The sequence below is a fragment of the Sinocyclocheilus anshuiensis genome, unplaced genomic scaffold (assembly GCF_001515605.1).
Source record: "Sinocyclocheilus anshuiensis isolate Anshui unplaced genomic scaffold, SAMN03320099.WGS_v1.1 scaffold476, whole genome shotgun sequence".
Classification (NCBI taxonomy): domain Eukaryota; kingdom Metazoa; phylum Chordata; class Actinopteri; order Cypriniformes; family Cyprinidae; genus Sinocyclocheilus; species Sinocyclocheilus anshuiensis.
This window is the reverse complement of record NW_015554139.1, coordinates 1,016,081-1,030,805: the sequence shown is the minus strand read 5'-3', so window position 1 is coordinate 1,030,805 and position 14,725 is coordinate 1,016,081. Positions and strand designations below refer to the sequence as shown.

Here is a 14,725-nt window from a genome sequence, read left to right as displayed (position 1 = left end):
TTTATATATATATATATATATATATATATATATATATATATATATAAGCCTATATATATATATTACTTTTTGAATATTGATGAAGAAATTATGTATGTATGTATGTATATACACTTTATCTCTGATTGTATTTTGGGATCTTAGCCATATATTTTTGCACTGTTGTATTGTATCTTATTTTCTTATTATTGTGTTTCCCTGCTGATGAGACCCAATCAGTTCAGACATGCTGCACATTTTTCCCAGTTGGGAACCTCAGGCATTTGAAAAGAAGCAACCAATTCTATTTCAGTCACTTTTAATATCTTGTGGGTAATAAGTTTGAAACTTAATTGAAGTTGTTATTAAGTAACAATATATGCATTTTTTGAGAAAACAAGCAATGTACCATTTATCTCAAAAGGGAATACAGACATAGTCAAATCATATTAAAATTGAGCTGAGGAAAATCACTGTCATTGGCAATTCAAATCCACAGGTGCTCCATGCTGTGGGCAAAGACTTTTAACATCTCGTTCTCTAAGGAATAAAATTGGATTGCAGCTCAGTGACTGATGGCGGGTGTTTAATTTCTTCAAAAATATATAATGGAACTGACACATTCAATACCTGATAGTTAAACCGTGACTCAAAGTTATATATGTAAACTCAGCAATGAAAAGCTTGAGGAATGTGTTCCTTTAAAAAAAATGTTGGATGCTTTTCAAGGATGAAGAAGAAGATGGAGAAAGGAGAGACAGAAAATGAGGGATGAGAGTGTGGGAGAGAGCGAGAGAGAGAGAGAGAGGGCTGTTTTGCTCAGTGGCTGTAGAGTGATAAGGGGTAGAGCTGCCTGGAGCACATGGGAGAAGTGCTGCCGCTGCTGATACATACAGGAGAAACCGACACTGGGAAACTGGGTGAGTCAAGCAGACATCTCGTCATCTGTTTTAGCACTTTATTTCATATGACACAGCACTTTTCAAGCTTTTTGAATACAAATATCTAAAGCCGAATACAATTTTTTCCCATGTATGATGTGATTTAATGATTTTCCTACAACTATAACTATGACTAATTACCATCAACACAAATCACACAGATTTCACGAGTTAAATTATTTAATTAAACTTAAAGTTGATTTTTTTTCATCTTATAATTGAGAATATAACAATCTGATGGGATTGAACACAATGACCATCCAGATATCTTATTATACTGTAAATCAAAGCAAAAGGATTTTATTCATTATAATTTACAAATAAAAATATAAGAAAACTTTTAGGTAAAATAGTGTTGAAAGTAGCCAAAACATATCTGGATGAAATTGAGAAAGCAATCCCAAAACATGTTGAGGTCAACTGAAAATGCAATGGCTTTAAAACTACAAAATGCAATGGCTTTAAAACTACAAAATGCAATGGCTTTAAAACGATAAAATGCAATGTCAACGTACCATTTCCAAAACAAAACTACACCATAGACATTTCTAATGAGCTAAATGCTCTTGAAATTCCTCTCAGTCGGACGGGCTCTCAGTGACCTGATATGGTCATACTGGCTTCCTGCTGTGGCTCTTTAGCACAGTCCTCACACTTTCTCAAAAAGAAAATTGCTGCTCTTTGTTGGTCATCTGATATCAATCATCCCTCACTGAAATCACTGCAATCGACTCAATGTTGCCCAAGAAAAGCAGAATGAAGATTTAAAAAGAGAAAATGATTTAAAAATTAAATGTATGATTGCACAGAGGAAGAACAAGGTGCAGGGACAGTAACAAAAATTTGCCAAGTTACAACGAGCGAACCGATTACTCTATTACAGCCTCACAGCTGTTTCATTTCAGTGCATTGTGAAGCAGCATGTCATTATAGTGTTAAAAAAGAAAGAGTGAGAGACAGACAGATCCTGCCCTCTCAACTCTCCCAAGCCCATTTTCTGAGTGCGAAAAACCCTTAGAGTACACCTCCATGGGATATTATCCCATATTTGTCCATCTGAAAGAAGAAAACATCATTTCGGAGTTTCTGATGGAGAACCTATGACTGTCAGTAGCTGTTGGCCAAAATGTGCCCAGAATTTTGAGTGGTATAAAGAGTAAGGGGAATACACAGTCATTTTGTCACGGAAAAGTTGTAGGTACATTAGCAAAATTTCAGCAAAATAATGTGGGCAATAAAGGTCCAATAAATATTTTTTTCAATAGTGTAAGCGCAGCGCACACAGATGTCTCTTACAAACCAAGCGGCAAATACATGAAAACCGTGAACCAGCTGGGAAATCTGCATGTAGAAATCCCAATGAGTGGATTCCTACTGAAACGACTGAAAATTCGGATAACAAGGAACGAATCTGACCGTAACTTATTTCCAATGTTTTTAAGATCAGTGAAATCAATGGGTGCTTTTTGTTCATGTCTGTTAGCTGCTAAGTGCAATCCTAAAAGTTAACAAACTTAACCTTTGGCAGATAAACATTTACAGTTTACAGTCTTTCTTTGCCAGGAAATAGATTTTTGTCCAAAAATGCTCTAGAATGAGAACGCCCACTCTTTCTAAATTATACATACTCCTAGTGCGTAATTAGAAATAGTAACTAGAAAGTCAAGGTTTATGATGTTTATTGGGTTTGATGCTGAGGAATTATGTCAAAACAGAATAGAGAAAATCTGTGCTCAACAAGACTTTGGGGCTTTTTGTGCCTGTAACATTGTGTATGCAAAGAAAATGCACAAATTGTTTGCAGTTTACACTTAGGCTCCATTTCCACATTAACATGAACTTTCAATGAAAAATACTTCTAATGTAGATCTTAGATCTTATTAATCTTAGTAAATTTCAGCATTTGCTAATATATCATTAAAATCCAAAATTGCATCTGTTAAAATTATTTAATGGACCTGAGCTAACATGAACTAACAATGAACAGATGTATTTTTATTCACTAATGTTCACAAAGATTAATGTATTGCTCTTCGTTAGTTGATTTTAGTTAATGCATTAACTAATGGGACCTTAGTAAAGTGTTACCCTTAAATTGTTTCAAAATGTTAACGTTTAAAAACAATGTCCGGTATCGTCATCTAATGCTTTATGTTTTTAAAAGTCTCTGCTATAAAGCTGTATATAAATCAAAAAGTAGTCAGGCTGATTTGGTCATTTTAAACTATATTATATCACAGAAGTCAGTTTTATGGGTCAGAACAGCTATAGCAATTGCCGCTTGAGATAAAACAATTTCATTCAGTGAGCCAGCATACATTTTGCTATGTAGAGGTGCCTTTCCTCAAATATGATTTCATTCCTGAATTTTAATGTAGACTTCAGCAGTGAATATAGAGTCTGAATTGCTCTCTTTGAATTATTCTACTGTTTTTAAATGCTTATGCTTGTATAATTTCCATTTGTAAACTGCTTTTGGTAAAAGCCTCTGTTATAAAGCTGGTTATAAATCAAAAAAGTAGTCAGGCTGATTTGGTCATTTTAAACTATATTATATCGCGGAAGACTATTTTATGAGTCAGAACAGCTAGCAATTGAGATAAAAACTAATTTCACTTTGTATTTTGTTAATGTTAGTTCAACACTAGCAATAAGGTGAGAACCACTGTGAACATACAACAGAAACTTGTGCCTCGCAGAACAAATCTAATGTTAGCAAACAAACCGATTCAGGGGAGAGAACATGACAACAGCGTGAATTAAGACAGCAGAGGGTGAGAAAAGTGCTGGAGGGAAAGGAGGATAATGAAAGGATTTGGCACAGCAGAAGGGGACCGGGCTACTTTTCCTCCTGGCAAATGGCCTCGAATCAATAAAAATAAACAACACTTTGCTTGTAATTCAGCCCCCTGTAAAAAGCAAGTATGTTTATTTATTTCCTATAATTTAGTCCTTAATAATTTGCCTTAATTCAAGAACATTTGTAGTGTGTGGGGAAGGGGGGGTCTCACAGGAAACAATGAAGGCAGTGCATCCTCAAACAAATAATTGGATGAACAAATAATCAACAGCACAAACATTAAACAAAATACATATTAGCAATTTGACATGAAGAAGTGTCTAAGTACTCACTTTCATAAAACAATATTGAGGTAGCATCTCTTTTGCCTCACTTGAGCTCACTGTGTTCATAGAGCAGCTTGTTCTTAACTGCTGTGAATGATTACGCTGTCAGTGCAGTAATGCTTTTATTGTCTTGTTCCTCGTGTATTTTTATTTATTTATTCCCTTTCATTGTACTTTTTATGTTTAATTAAATGTAGCATTGTTCATCTGTTACAGTACAGCCAAAATACTTTTAGTGTATAAAGTTATCATTAACTAAAACCATAAAACATTTTCATTACTTGAAATAAAATAAACATTAACACACAAAAAAATAAAAAAGTAAATGAACTAAAACTAAAATGTAATAAAAACTAAAATTATGAATATAAAAAACAGTAAATATAAAAATAAAATCTAAATTAACATATTAATAAAAAATATAATACAGTATATACTAAAATAAAACTGGTGTAGGTAAATCCATCTTTCAATGAGGTGAATATAACTGATTTCCAAATTAAAAAATCTAATTTCAAATCTTTTTTTTTTTCAAACGACTTTTTAACATATTTTTAATGTCACATTTGTATTGAAATTATTCAGTTCTTATGCCAAGCTTATTTTGTTGTGTCGTCCTGTTAGTAAAAATTGGACACATATTGGGACACATTCAGTGAGCCAGCATACATTTTGCTATGTAAAAGGTGCCAGTGTTTTCCTCAAGTATGAACTTTACAACAGTCCTGAATTTTAATGTAGACTTCAGCTGTGAATACAGAGTCTGAATTGCTCTCTTTGAATTATTCTACTTGCAGCAATAGTAGATGAATCCCTTCTTGCTGACCACAGTTGCAATAAAGCTCCTAGCAGGAGCATCCCTGAAGAGAAACGTTCATCACAGCTTCCTGTGACCACACTCACCTATAAGGATTTCCTGACTGTCACACCATGGATAATCTTTTCACTTCTTCCTTCCCTGTTAAATGCCATAACTCTAGAGACTATAACCTCACAACTGGCTGTCCTGACAACCAAACTGTAAACTCCACATCTCCAGCTCTGGTTAACCCTCCAGCATTTGGGATGTCCTACTTCACCATGACCCTTGGCGCACTCTCTAATCTAACCGCACTAGCAATCCTAGCCCATTCCTACGCCCGCTTCCGCCGACGAGCCAAAGCTCCATTTCTACTGCTGGCTTCAGCCCTGCTTCTAAGCGACCTGGCCGGTCATGTGATCACAGGTGCTTTGGCACTTCACCTCCATCTTGGGAGGGTGAAGCATCACGGGGCGGCAGCAATAATGGAGCCTCCACAGGTTTACTGCAAATTATTTGGCAGTTGCATGGTGTTTTTCGGCCTTTGCCCTCTGCTACTAGGCAGTGCGATGGCAGTGGAGCGCTGCATAGGCATAACACAACCTCTCCTGCACCCGGCGGTCGTCACCATGACACGCGTCCGCCTCACCGTGCTGCTGATCACCTTCACGGCCCTCATTTTGGCAGGACTCCCTCTGCTAAACGTGGGCAATTACAAACCACAGTTCCCTGGCACCTGGTGTTTCTTACCTGTTAACAGTCTGATCTCCATCACTGATGCCAGCCTCTCTCTGGCTTTTTCCACACTGGGGCTTGTAACACTAACCGTCTCTGTTGTGTCTAATACTATAAGTGGGCTGAAGTTGTTCCAGGCAAGGTTTAAGGACCGCAGTGTTAAGTCAAGTGCTGCTCGGAGACATGGATCCTTCTCAGCTTCGTCTCTGCACTCCCTGGATGTGGAGATGATGACGCAGCTGGCTGCCATAACAGTGGTCTCCTGTGTCTGTTGGAGTCCTTTTCTTGTGAGTACACTGTAAAAATCAAATAGAATCTGTAAAATTACATTAAAAAAAATGCCAGTCTGCTGGTTTTGGTTGCTAGAACTGCTAGAATTAAAATGGTTGCTATAACTGTACCATAAGAAATATGGTATTTTTTTACATATTTAACTTACATTTACAGTAAAACAAACAAAAAGCAAACGTATATGTAATTCATTAACTGACATTACGTTAACTGACAAAACACAGGGGGATATGAAAAAGTATCTTTTCTGAGGGAGGTATATATATATATATATATATATATATATATATATATATATAAACACTGTACATATGTCATACACACAAATTAAAAACACCATCATGGTAACACTACACTAAAATAATGCAATACATACACATTGAATTAACAACATAAGATGTAATATAAACCCTAATGTATCTAACTGATGAGAAAAACTAAGAAGAAACAGTAATTTGAATGAAAAAACATCAAATGTTAAGTGTCCCCGCTGAAAAAAACCCCAGCCTAAGCTGGTTATAGCTGGTCAGCAGGCTGGTTTTAGAGGGGTTTTGACCACTTCTTTAGCTGGTCAGGCTGGTCTTAGCTGGTTAGGCTGGGAGACCAGCTAAAACCAGCTACTTCCAGCTTAAACCAGCTAAAACCAGCCAACCAGCTTAGCCTGGTTTTAGCTGTTTGTTTGTTTGTTTTTTCAGCAGGATGTCAATTTACATTATTTCCTTATAAATTATTAGATGATTATTATTTTGCCCTTCCAGACATTGTAAATTAAACAGTATTTTAGTGAAAAATTACGTGAAATGTCCGGTTAGTTTGTTTTTACAGTTTTCCCACCATATAACAACCTTATTCTGCAAAGCAGAAGTAAGCTATTTTCTGTGAATGTGCCAGACTTCTGATTCATTAGGCGCTACAGGTAAATAACTAAATAAATAAACGTAAAACTATTTGTGTTACAGACCATTGCGTTTATAATTAACACAATACATTCAAATAATATGATTTAAAAAAAATACCAGTCTGAAGCATCAAGCAGCGTTGTTTTGTACGTTTTTAACAATCTTTTACCGTTAAAAATACTATCAATTTTCACATTTTGAGGTGTTGTGCATTTGATGAACACTTATGTGTCACTTCGTTTGTGATTCTCTAGACTGTTTGACCGTTTTCCTCTTCGTTTCACAGATTTACATCCTCATATCCGTTAGCAGGTTTTATGAAGGAATCAGAAGGCCAAGGCGCCAGTGTGAGAAGCTGCTTCTCTTGGCTCTGCGCTTGGCGAGCTGGAACCAGATTCTGGACCCGTGGGTTTACATCCTCCTGCGGCGAGCGGTTCTGCGCAGACTCCTTCAGCTGCTGCAGCCGGACAGAGTCCTGTTCACACAGAGCAGCTCCTACAGAGACTCGCGCAGAAAGCAGATTAGTTTACACTGATTACAGACTTGTTTCACTTTGAATATGTTTATGCGTTGTCACTCATCAAAAATACTGTGTGAAAATTATTATTTTCCCTTGTAAAAAAAAATAGAAGAAATCTTAAAAGTCTATAAAAAATGAAATGAAATTAAATAAAAGGTCCCTTAAGTGTACTTAGAGAGAGAACACTTTCATGACTATGTTTAAGTACACCTTTAAAAAGTGCCATCTGTAATAATGGCAACTTTAAACGTTTTACTTTAAAGTACATTTTACATCATTGTGTTTTATTAATTTTTATTCATGTTTTATTAATAAAAACTTGTTATTCTGATGTGTTTAGCTAAAGTTCAGCTGATTGCATTTTACATAAATTAACAATTCAGTTAGCATGCAATTAAATGTCTGAAAAAATTCAGTATTATTGCACCTTTATTCTTTTATAGTAGCTATATTATTTATTACTTCCGTAATAAGTACACTTATTTCCGTTAGAAATATGCTAAAGTGTACTTCTTTTTCACAAGGGTTGACCTTACAGTTTACTAAAATTACAGTTATAGCTAAATAAAAAATAAATAAATATAAAAAATTGAAGTATGACATGGATGCTACAATCTTGGCTTAATATGCTGCTTTAAAAATAAAAACCGTTTATAATATATTTACTTTATCATTATGTATAATTACAACATAAAATATAAATGATAGTAATAAATTATTATCATATTTTCTAATTTGGTACTTAGCGAAAAACATGTTTTCGTTTTTAACTGGTGCAGGTACTTTAGCACTAAACTGTTATTTACTGTCACAAAATGTTGTGCATGAAAGTTACAGTGATGGCTTTAATGTTCATATAAATGCATTCTGTTGATTAAAAAAAATTGACTTGCTTTTTTTATGACGTTTAAAAAATGTCGCTTGTGTGTTACACGTTGTTTAAGTACGTAAATAAAAATGGTAAATAACATAATAAACAACGAACTATCAGTTCATTTTAACAGTGCTATCAATGATACGACGAACTCCACACTTTTATTGTGAAAAAAACACTCTCCTCAGCCATTTTGAAAAGCTTTCTCACCAACTCCGGCTTCAATCATGTTCCCCCAAACAGTCAGTGGTTGTTAGTAAACACATAGTTTGTTGAAAAGGTGCTGCACATGAAATGAAGATACTTACTGAATAGTGTACTTCTGAATAGAACAGACGGTCGTAGCAAGTTCTCCCGCCCTCTGTGCTCTCGGACGCTCGTGTTATTGACATAGGGGTCAGTAGTTTGGACTCAACTGTGGTCAGTCAACCTCTAACCGCACAGCAAGGTTGTCCCATGTCTTGACAGATCAGGGCTGGCTGAACTATATATCTCTCTACCATAGGTAAGCTTTCATGGCTGTTTTATTGCTTTATGACACCGCCATAAACCATCAGCAGACAGTGTTTCACACACGTTGTGTGAATATCTAAATGGAGACTTTGCTTCGCTGCTGTGTTTGGGAATGAAAAGTGATGTTCAGCATGTACCTGTTTTAGGATGCACTATGTGGCGAGTGGCTCCCTGTCATTGGGTTCCCTGGGCCTGCTCCGTCTGTTTGGGGCATCCTGGTCCTGGAGCCTCGCAGTAGGTCTGGGTGTTTATTTAGGAACAGGAGGCTGGCGGTACCTGTATGTGGTGGTTCGTACGGCTAAAAGGGACATCAAGTGAGTGACTGATATTTTGGATCTCGCATCAACTGCAAATTGTGTCCTGCTGAGGAAAAAAAACACTGAAACCAGCCTAAGCTGGTTGGCTGGTTTTAGCTGGTCTTCCAACCTGGTCATAGTTGGTTTGCAGGCATTTTAACCACTTCTTCAGACTGAGAGACCAGCTGACCAACCAGCTAAAACCAACTTGGCCAGGCTGTCAAACTACCTTAAACCAGCCAACCAGCTTAGGCTGGTTTCAGTATGTATTTATTTATTTATTTATTTTCAGCAGAAGTTTTTTTAAAGTCAGCATTTTACCCTAAAATCGGAAATGTACCCTATTTTCTAAATGCATTTTATTGTGCATGTTTCATTTTTAGAATTTTTTTGGGCCATGTAATGAACAAAATGTATTCATCTTCCGGTGAAATGACAGACTTCTCTGGTGACTTATGCCGGACTATAAACTCAGCCCCTTACTCTTACAATTGACTGCAAGCTCACGTTCAAATCTGCTTCCTTCCAATCAACAACCATGTCCCCGCCCTGTGTTGTTTTTCTTTTCGATAATCCATTGTACTCTGATGCACATCACAATGTGAATTAAGTATTTACCAAAAAAGAAGAATGCTATCATAATTTACTCACTGTCTACTAAACATGTATGACACCTTTTTTCTGTTAAACTTTGAAATTTCAAGTCAGCGTGCGATAAAAATTGACCCTGTTTATTTTTTTTATGCATGTCACTGCTCTTGTTGTAAATAGTCCATCCAATACAATTTTTCATGCATAATATCCATGCGTAATGTAATAACTTTCTCTTCATGTCACAATGTCTGTTTTGTGCCAACTTTGAGTGGTTGGCAAATCGGTGCAAATTTGGTTATGAAACCAAAGAACTGCTGTCAATGTGCGGCCACATTAACATAATCCTGTGTAATATGCATGGGGAAATCTTTCCTTCTCACACAGAATTCTCAATTGGGTAGATTTCTATTGAAATGACTGGATTTCGGGCACAAAAATTTAGAGTTATATGTGACAGAACCTTTAATAACACTTATTAACGGCGACTTTGAGTATTCAAATGAGAGCTATGAAAGATGTGAAAATGAGTAACCGATTTCTCCTCTTCTTGTCCATCAGTGGTCTTTACGTGCTGCTGAGGGTTAAACTGGCATTATGGCTTCATATTCGTAACGGAAACACCATACCCTCCATCTTTTCCAAAACCGTGGCTCGGCACCCAGACAAGCCTGCGCTTGTGTATGAAGCCACTGGGGAAACGTGGACTTTCTCCCAGTTAGATCAGATCTCCAATGCTGTGGCCCACTGGGCACTGAGCCAGGGCTGGACCTCAGGAGATGTGGTGGCACTATTCATGGAGAGCCGGCCGCTCCAAGTGGCTCTCTGGCTCGGCTTGGCTAAAGTAGGCATGGAGGCTGCACTCATCAACTTCAACCTCCGACGGGATTCACTCCTGCACTGTATGGGTGTTTCAGCATCCCGAGCTCTGGTTTTTGGAGCAGAGCTAGCAGACGGTGAGTCTACAGCATTCACTTTGGCTTTTACCTGGATCATGCAACTAATTGCACATGCCTCCCTGTGTGTATGTAGCCGTGTCTGAAGTGAGCTTCTCTTTGAGTGAGACCATGGTGCGGTTCAGCACGGGAGACCTCAGACCAGACCAGATGGCCGCTCTGAAATGTCACCCCCTTGATTCCATTCTGGCATCTGCCCCTCGACACCCACCATCCTGTACTGTGTCCAAGGGCTTCAGCGGTGAGTTTTACAGTATTACGAGGTTTTAGCTGTAGAGCAGAGTTGTCAAACACATGGATTATGGGTCAGATACGGCTCATGGAGGAGTCTGGAATGATTTTAGGAACAACAATGTTTAATTTATTAAAAGGGTCATGAATTGATAAATCACATTTTCCTTAAAAACATATCGCAAGTAACTAGAAAACAGCTATTTTTGAAGCAAAGCTGCCTGCTCAGGCACAGATCAACGCATCTTCATCTCTTGCGTATGTTTGTGAAGTAAGAGATACCACAACAGCAACACTTGGAATAAAAATAGATTTAGATATAGATTTTCCAGATGTGCAGATTTTAGTTGTGGAAGAACATTGTCTTTGCATACCTTGGACACAAACACACTTTTAGTGAAAAATGGACGGGACTGTAATGCTGCAACACACAAGCATGCATGTTAATTCTAAACCTTGATCTGTGATAAATTATTGTTTTGATATGTAAGGACTCATGCAGTCAGCTGTTCTGTCTCAGAATTGTTTATTTTGTTTATTCATTAAGCATAACAGTCATATTCACATTGCTCCTTTCAGTAGCATGAAAAAAACTGATATTCAAATTGTGATTATATAAAGCGATCAAAGAACGTTCCTCTTATAAGTGTTACAAGGGTTATTATCATTAACTAAAACATTTTCATGACTTTTGGATTAAAAAATTAACTGAAAACTTTTATTTCAGATAGTGGCTGAGGCAATATTTTCATTTTGTTTAAGTACTAAAATAATTAAAACTAAAACTTAATCAAAACTAAATAGACATTTAAAAACAACTAACAAAAACACAACAAAATGGCTAATATTTGATTACTCAATCACTTCAGTTCAGCTTGAGTCTTGCTCTCCCCAAAACCCCTGTTAAAATCAAAGAGACCTTCTGCAATGCAAAATTAATCTCATATTTATATTGTGTCTACATTTTGTTTGCTGTGATGAAAGCATTCAGTGTTCGAAACAGAGGGTCAAAAACAGGGTTAAAAAAAAAAAAAGTCAATTTATTTTTAAATTATGACTGCTTTTGATGTACCAACATTATAAGTGGATCTTGGAATATTATAGAATAATAAAAAAAAAACTCAATTCTTGACCCCTGTAAATGGTTATGATACATTCAAAATATTATTTTTTTAGCTACAGAAGGTCAGATATCTGTTCATTTTTTCTGTTGCATGTAAACCCACATCTTTTTATCCTACGGGAACACCAAGTTGTAACCATTTAAAAAAAAAAAAGTGGCCTGCATGGTTAAAATGAGTTTGACCCTCCTGCTGTAGAGGTTTATTCAGCGAGGAATCAAATGAACCGTCTGATGGATGGATCAGGTGGCATTATTAGCGTCTTTATGTGCACATTACTTTGACTATCAGCGCACTGGAGTGTTACATTTATTTAATGTCTCATACTTTTATGATCTCCACTGTTGCAGTTTTGTAGCAAAATTTTCTGTTGTGGGCCATTATTAAAGTTTTTATGGAGGTAAGTTAGAAACTTCTAGACAATTAGTTTAAAGTCTATATGGTGGACAGACAGTATTAGAATGATGTATAAACATGTCTGTTTATCCTGGTGGCTAGTTGTGTTTATTGTCGGTTATTAGTATGTAAAGTATATTTTTGATGTCCTCCCTTCCTATAAGAAAGTATTCCACTTCTCCAAGACTGCATTTGTCCTCAGTTCATTAGAAAATATGTTGGATTACCTGTTACACAAGTCGTTATAAGAACACTTCAGAATGTGCTGCTGGCAGTGGAACTGGTTTCTTTGCATAAAAGCCCTGAATCAGTCACAAGGTACCATATTAATTAAATTTTTAATTTGCAAGTCACAGAGATCTATCAGCTCAAATAAATGTATCCACTTGTGTGAAGTGACGGTGATCTATCAAGTGGTCCTCAATTCTGTCGAGCTCTTTTGATGATACGAGACAATAATCTGATTGAAGACAAGCATCTGAATGAGAAAGGCAAGAGTCAGACAGAAAATATAGACAAAGAAATATTTGAATGTCAGAATAGCATAATGTTAGAATGTTTCAGAATTTAAAAATGTCAGATTAGCATATAGCAATGCAATGTTTGATACTACAACACAGCAAAAGATAAAATGCTATTGCTTTTATAATAATATTAAGTAAATGAATAAGTCAAAATTATTATAAGTTTAATAAATGTCAATGTTTAGTGTCACATGATCCTTCATAAAGCATTCTAATGATTAATGATTAACTTAATGATCTGATTTGCTGCTCGATACAGGTTTCTTTAATGAATAGAAAGGTCAAAAGAACAGCATTTATTTGAAATTAATAATCCCAAACCTTTGAACAGTAGTGTGCACAACAGTTGTTACTTTACCAATCATACATTCCATTCCCAGTGTGAAAAAATTACCTAAAGGTCATTTCAATTGTATTTTTTGTTTTTTAATTAAATTTTTAATTAAATTGACTGCTAATAGTTAAGACATGTTGGCATATTTAATAATGTGATGATAAAAGGATGGAACCTGCTGAATTAAATATTATGAAATGTTCATCCTTTCTTATTGTATATTATGTTTGTTTTTAAACATAGTAAATCCTGCATGCTAGACAGTTAGTAGTAAACTAGTAGTCCAGGTGTCACCCATGTCATATGTTATACATCTGCATTTGCTTTACATTTATTCATTTAGCCGACACTTTTTCCCCTTTCTCTCACAGATCGTTTGTTCTATATCTACACTTCTGGCACCACAGGACTCCCTAAAGCTGCTATAGTGGTGCACAGTCGGTAACCTGCTCGCAGCCACATCACATACATAAATCACTTGAGAGAAATACTTTTAGGCCCATTTTTGAATTGAGCTTTCATGAACTGCTTCTATTTCCTAGATATTACAGGATTGCTGCTTTCGGATACCATTCTTTTCGAATGCGGCCAGACGACATCATCTATGACTGTTTACCGCTCTACCATTCAGCAGGTATATTGTACATGTCACAGTTGCTAACTTTACAGACTCCTTGTCTTTCTATGAAGACATTGTAAGCTGTCAGAAGTTGTTGGCTTCAAACATACAGTTGCAGATTTTACAAATAGCTCGGCGCATGCTGTACGTCTGTTGAATTTACTCTTTAACAGGTAATATTATGGGGGTGGGCCAGTGTCTGATTCACGGTATAACCGTGGTGGTCAAGAAGAAGTTCTCTGCAAGTCGCTTCTGGGAAGACTGCATCAAACATAACTGCACTGTAAGTCACCTATTGGGTCATTATCAGAATCAGAATCAACAAAGATTTACTTTAATGAGCAATTTATATTTTCCTTATACTTTAAATACTTTAGCAGACATCTTTTTCAAAACAATTTTTTTTTTTTTTTTCAATTGTATTTTTAAGGTGAAAAGTTTTTTTATCATAAAAATCATGGTTTTCTTGGGTTTGTACCATCTGATGCTGAACTAAATGCTAAAATAAAATGATATTTATTTTATATTTTAAAGAGACATGCTGAGGTGTGGGGGTCACCAACCTCTATGTGAAATTAGTTACTTTTGTATGGTTATTTTGCCACATAATGACAGAATGGCTTCCTGTTTGTTTGTTTGTTGGTTATTTACATTTATGGATTTAGCAGACACTTTAGCGACTTAAAAAAGAGGAACAAAAGCAATCTGTCAAGGAGCTAACAATATTCATTGTATTCAATGCCAGGTTTATTTGAAAAACTAGATTGGGAAGAAAGCTAGAGAAGAGGAGTGTGTGTGTGTGTGTGCGTGTGCGGTTTGTGTTTGTGTTTGTGTTTGTGTTTGTGTTTGTGTTTGTGTTCGTGTTCGTGTAAGTGTCTGTCTGTCTGTGTGAGTGTCTGTCTGAGTGTCTGTGTCTGTGTGTCTCTGTGTGTGTGTGTGTGTGTGTGTGTGTGTGTGTGTGTGTGTGTGTGTGTGTGTGT

General features: G+C 36.2%; 2 protein-coding genes across 2 annotated transcripts in view; both read left to right on the top strand.

Annotated features, from left to right (window-relative positions):
- The first annotated feature begins 4,976 nt into the window (after positions 1-4,976).
- Positions 4,977-7,305, top strand: LOC107670435 (prostaglandin E2 receptor EP1 subtype-like). Its single transcript, XM_016463038.1, has 2 exons — positions 4,977-5,867; positions 7,057-7,305. The coding sequence occupies exons 1-2, from the start codon at positions 4,977-4,979 to the stop codon at positions 7,303-7,305; spliced, it is 1,140 nt and encodes a 379-aa protein (XP_016318524.1).
- A 1,071-nt stretch (positions 7,306-8,376) lies between these two features.
- Positions 8,377-14,725, top strand: part of LOC107670527 (long-chain fatty acid transport protein 1-like) — an 11,310-nt gene continuing 4,961 nt past the window's right edge. The window contains exons 1-7 of the mRNA XM_016463170.1: positions 8,377-8,669; positions 8,824-8,991; positions 10,126-10,520; positions 10,597-10,761; positions 13,498-13,567; positions 13,669-13,760; positions 13,919-14,028. Of these exons, the coding sequence (XP_016318656.1) occupies positions 8,825-8,991; positions 10,126-10,520; positions 10,597-10,761; positions 13,498-13,567; positions 13,669-13,760; positions 13,919-14,028 (999 nt within the window). The 5' untranslated portion in view covers positions 8,377-8,669; position 8,824. The remainder of the gene's footprint in view (positions 8,670-8,823; positions 8,992-10,125; positions 10,521-10,596; positions 10,762-13,497; positions 13,568-13,668; positions 13,761-13,918; positions 14,029-14,725) is intronic.

Bases quoted from the DNA above. Each gene is read 5' to 3' on its own strand.
- LOC107670435 (XM_016463038.1), top strand. From the start codon at position 4,977: ATGGATAATCTTTTCACTTCTTCCTTCCCTGTTAAATGCCATAACTCT. The intron at 5,868-7,056 runs GTGAGTACACTG...TTCGTTTCACAG, and splicing joins TCTGTTGGAGTCCTTTTCTT to ATTTACATCCTCATATCCGT.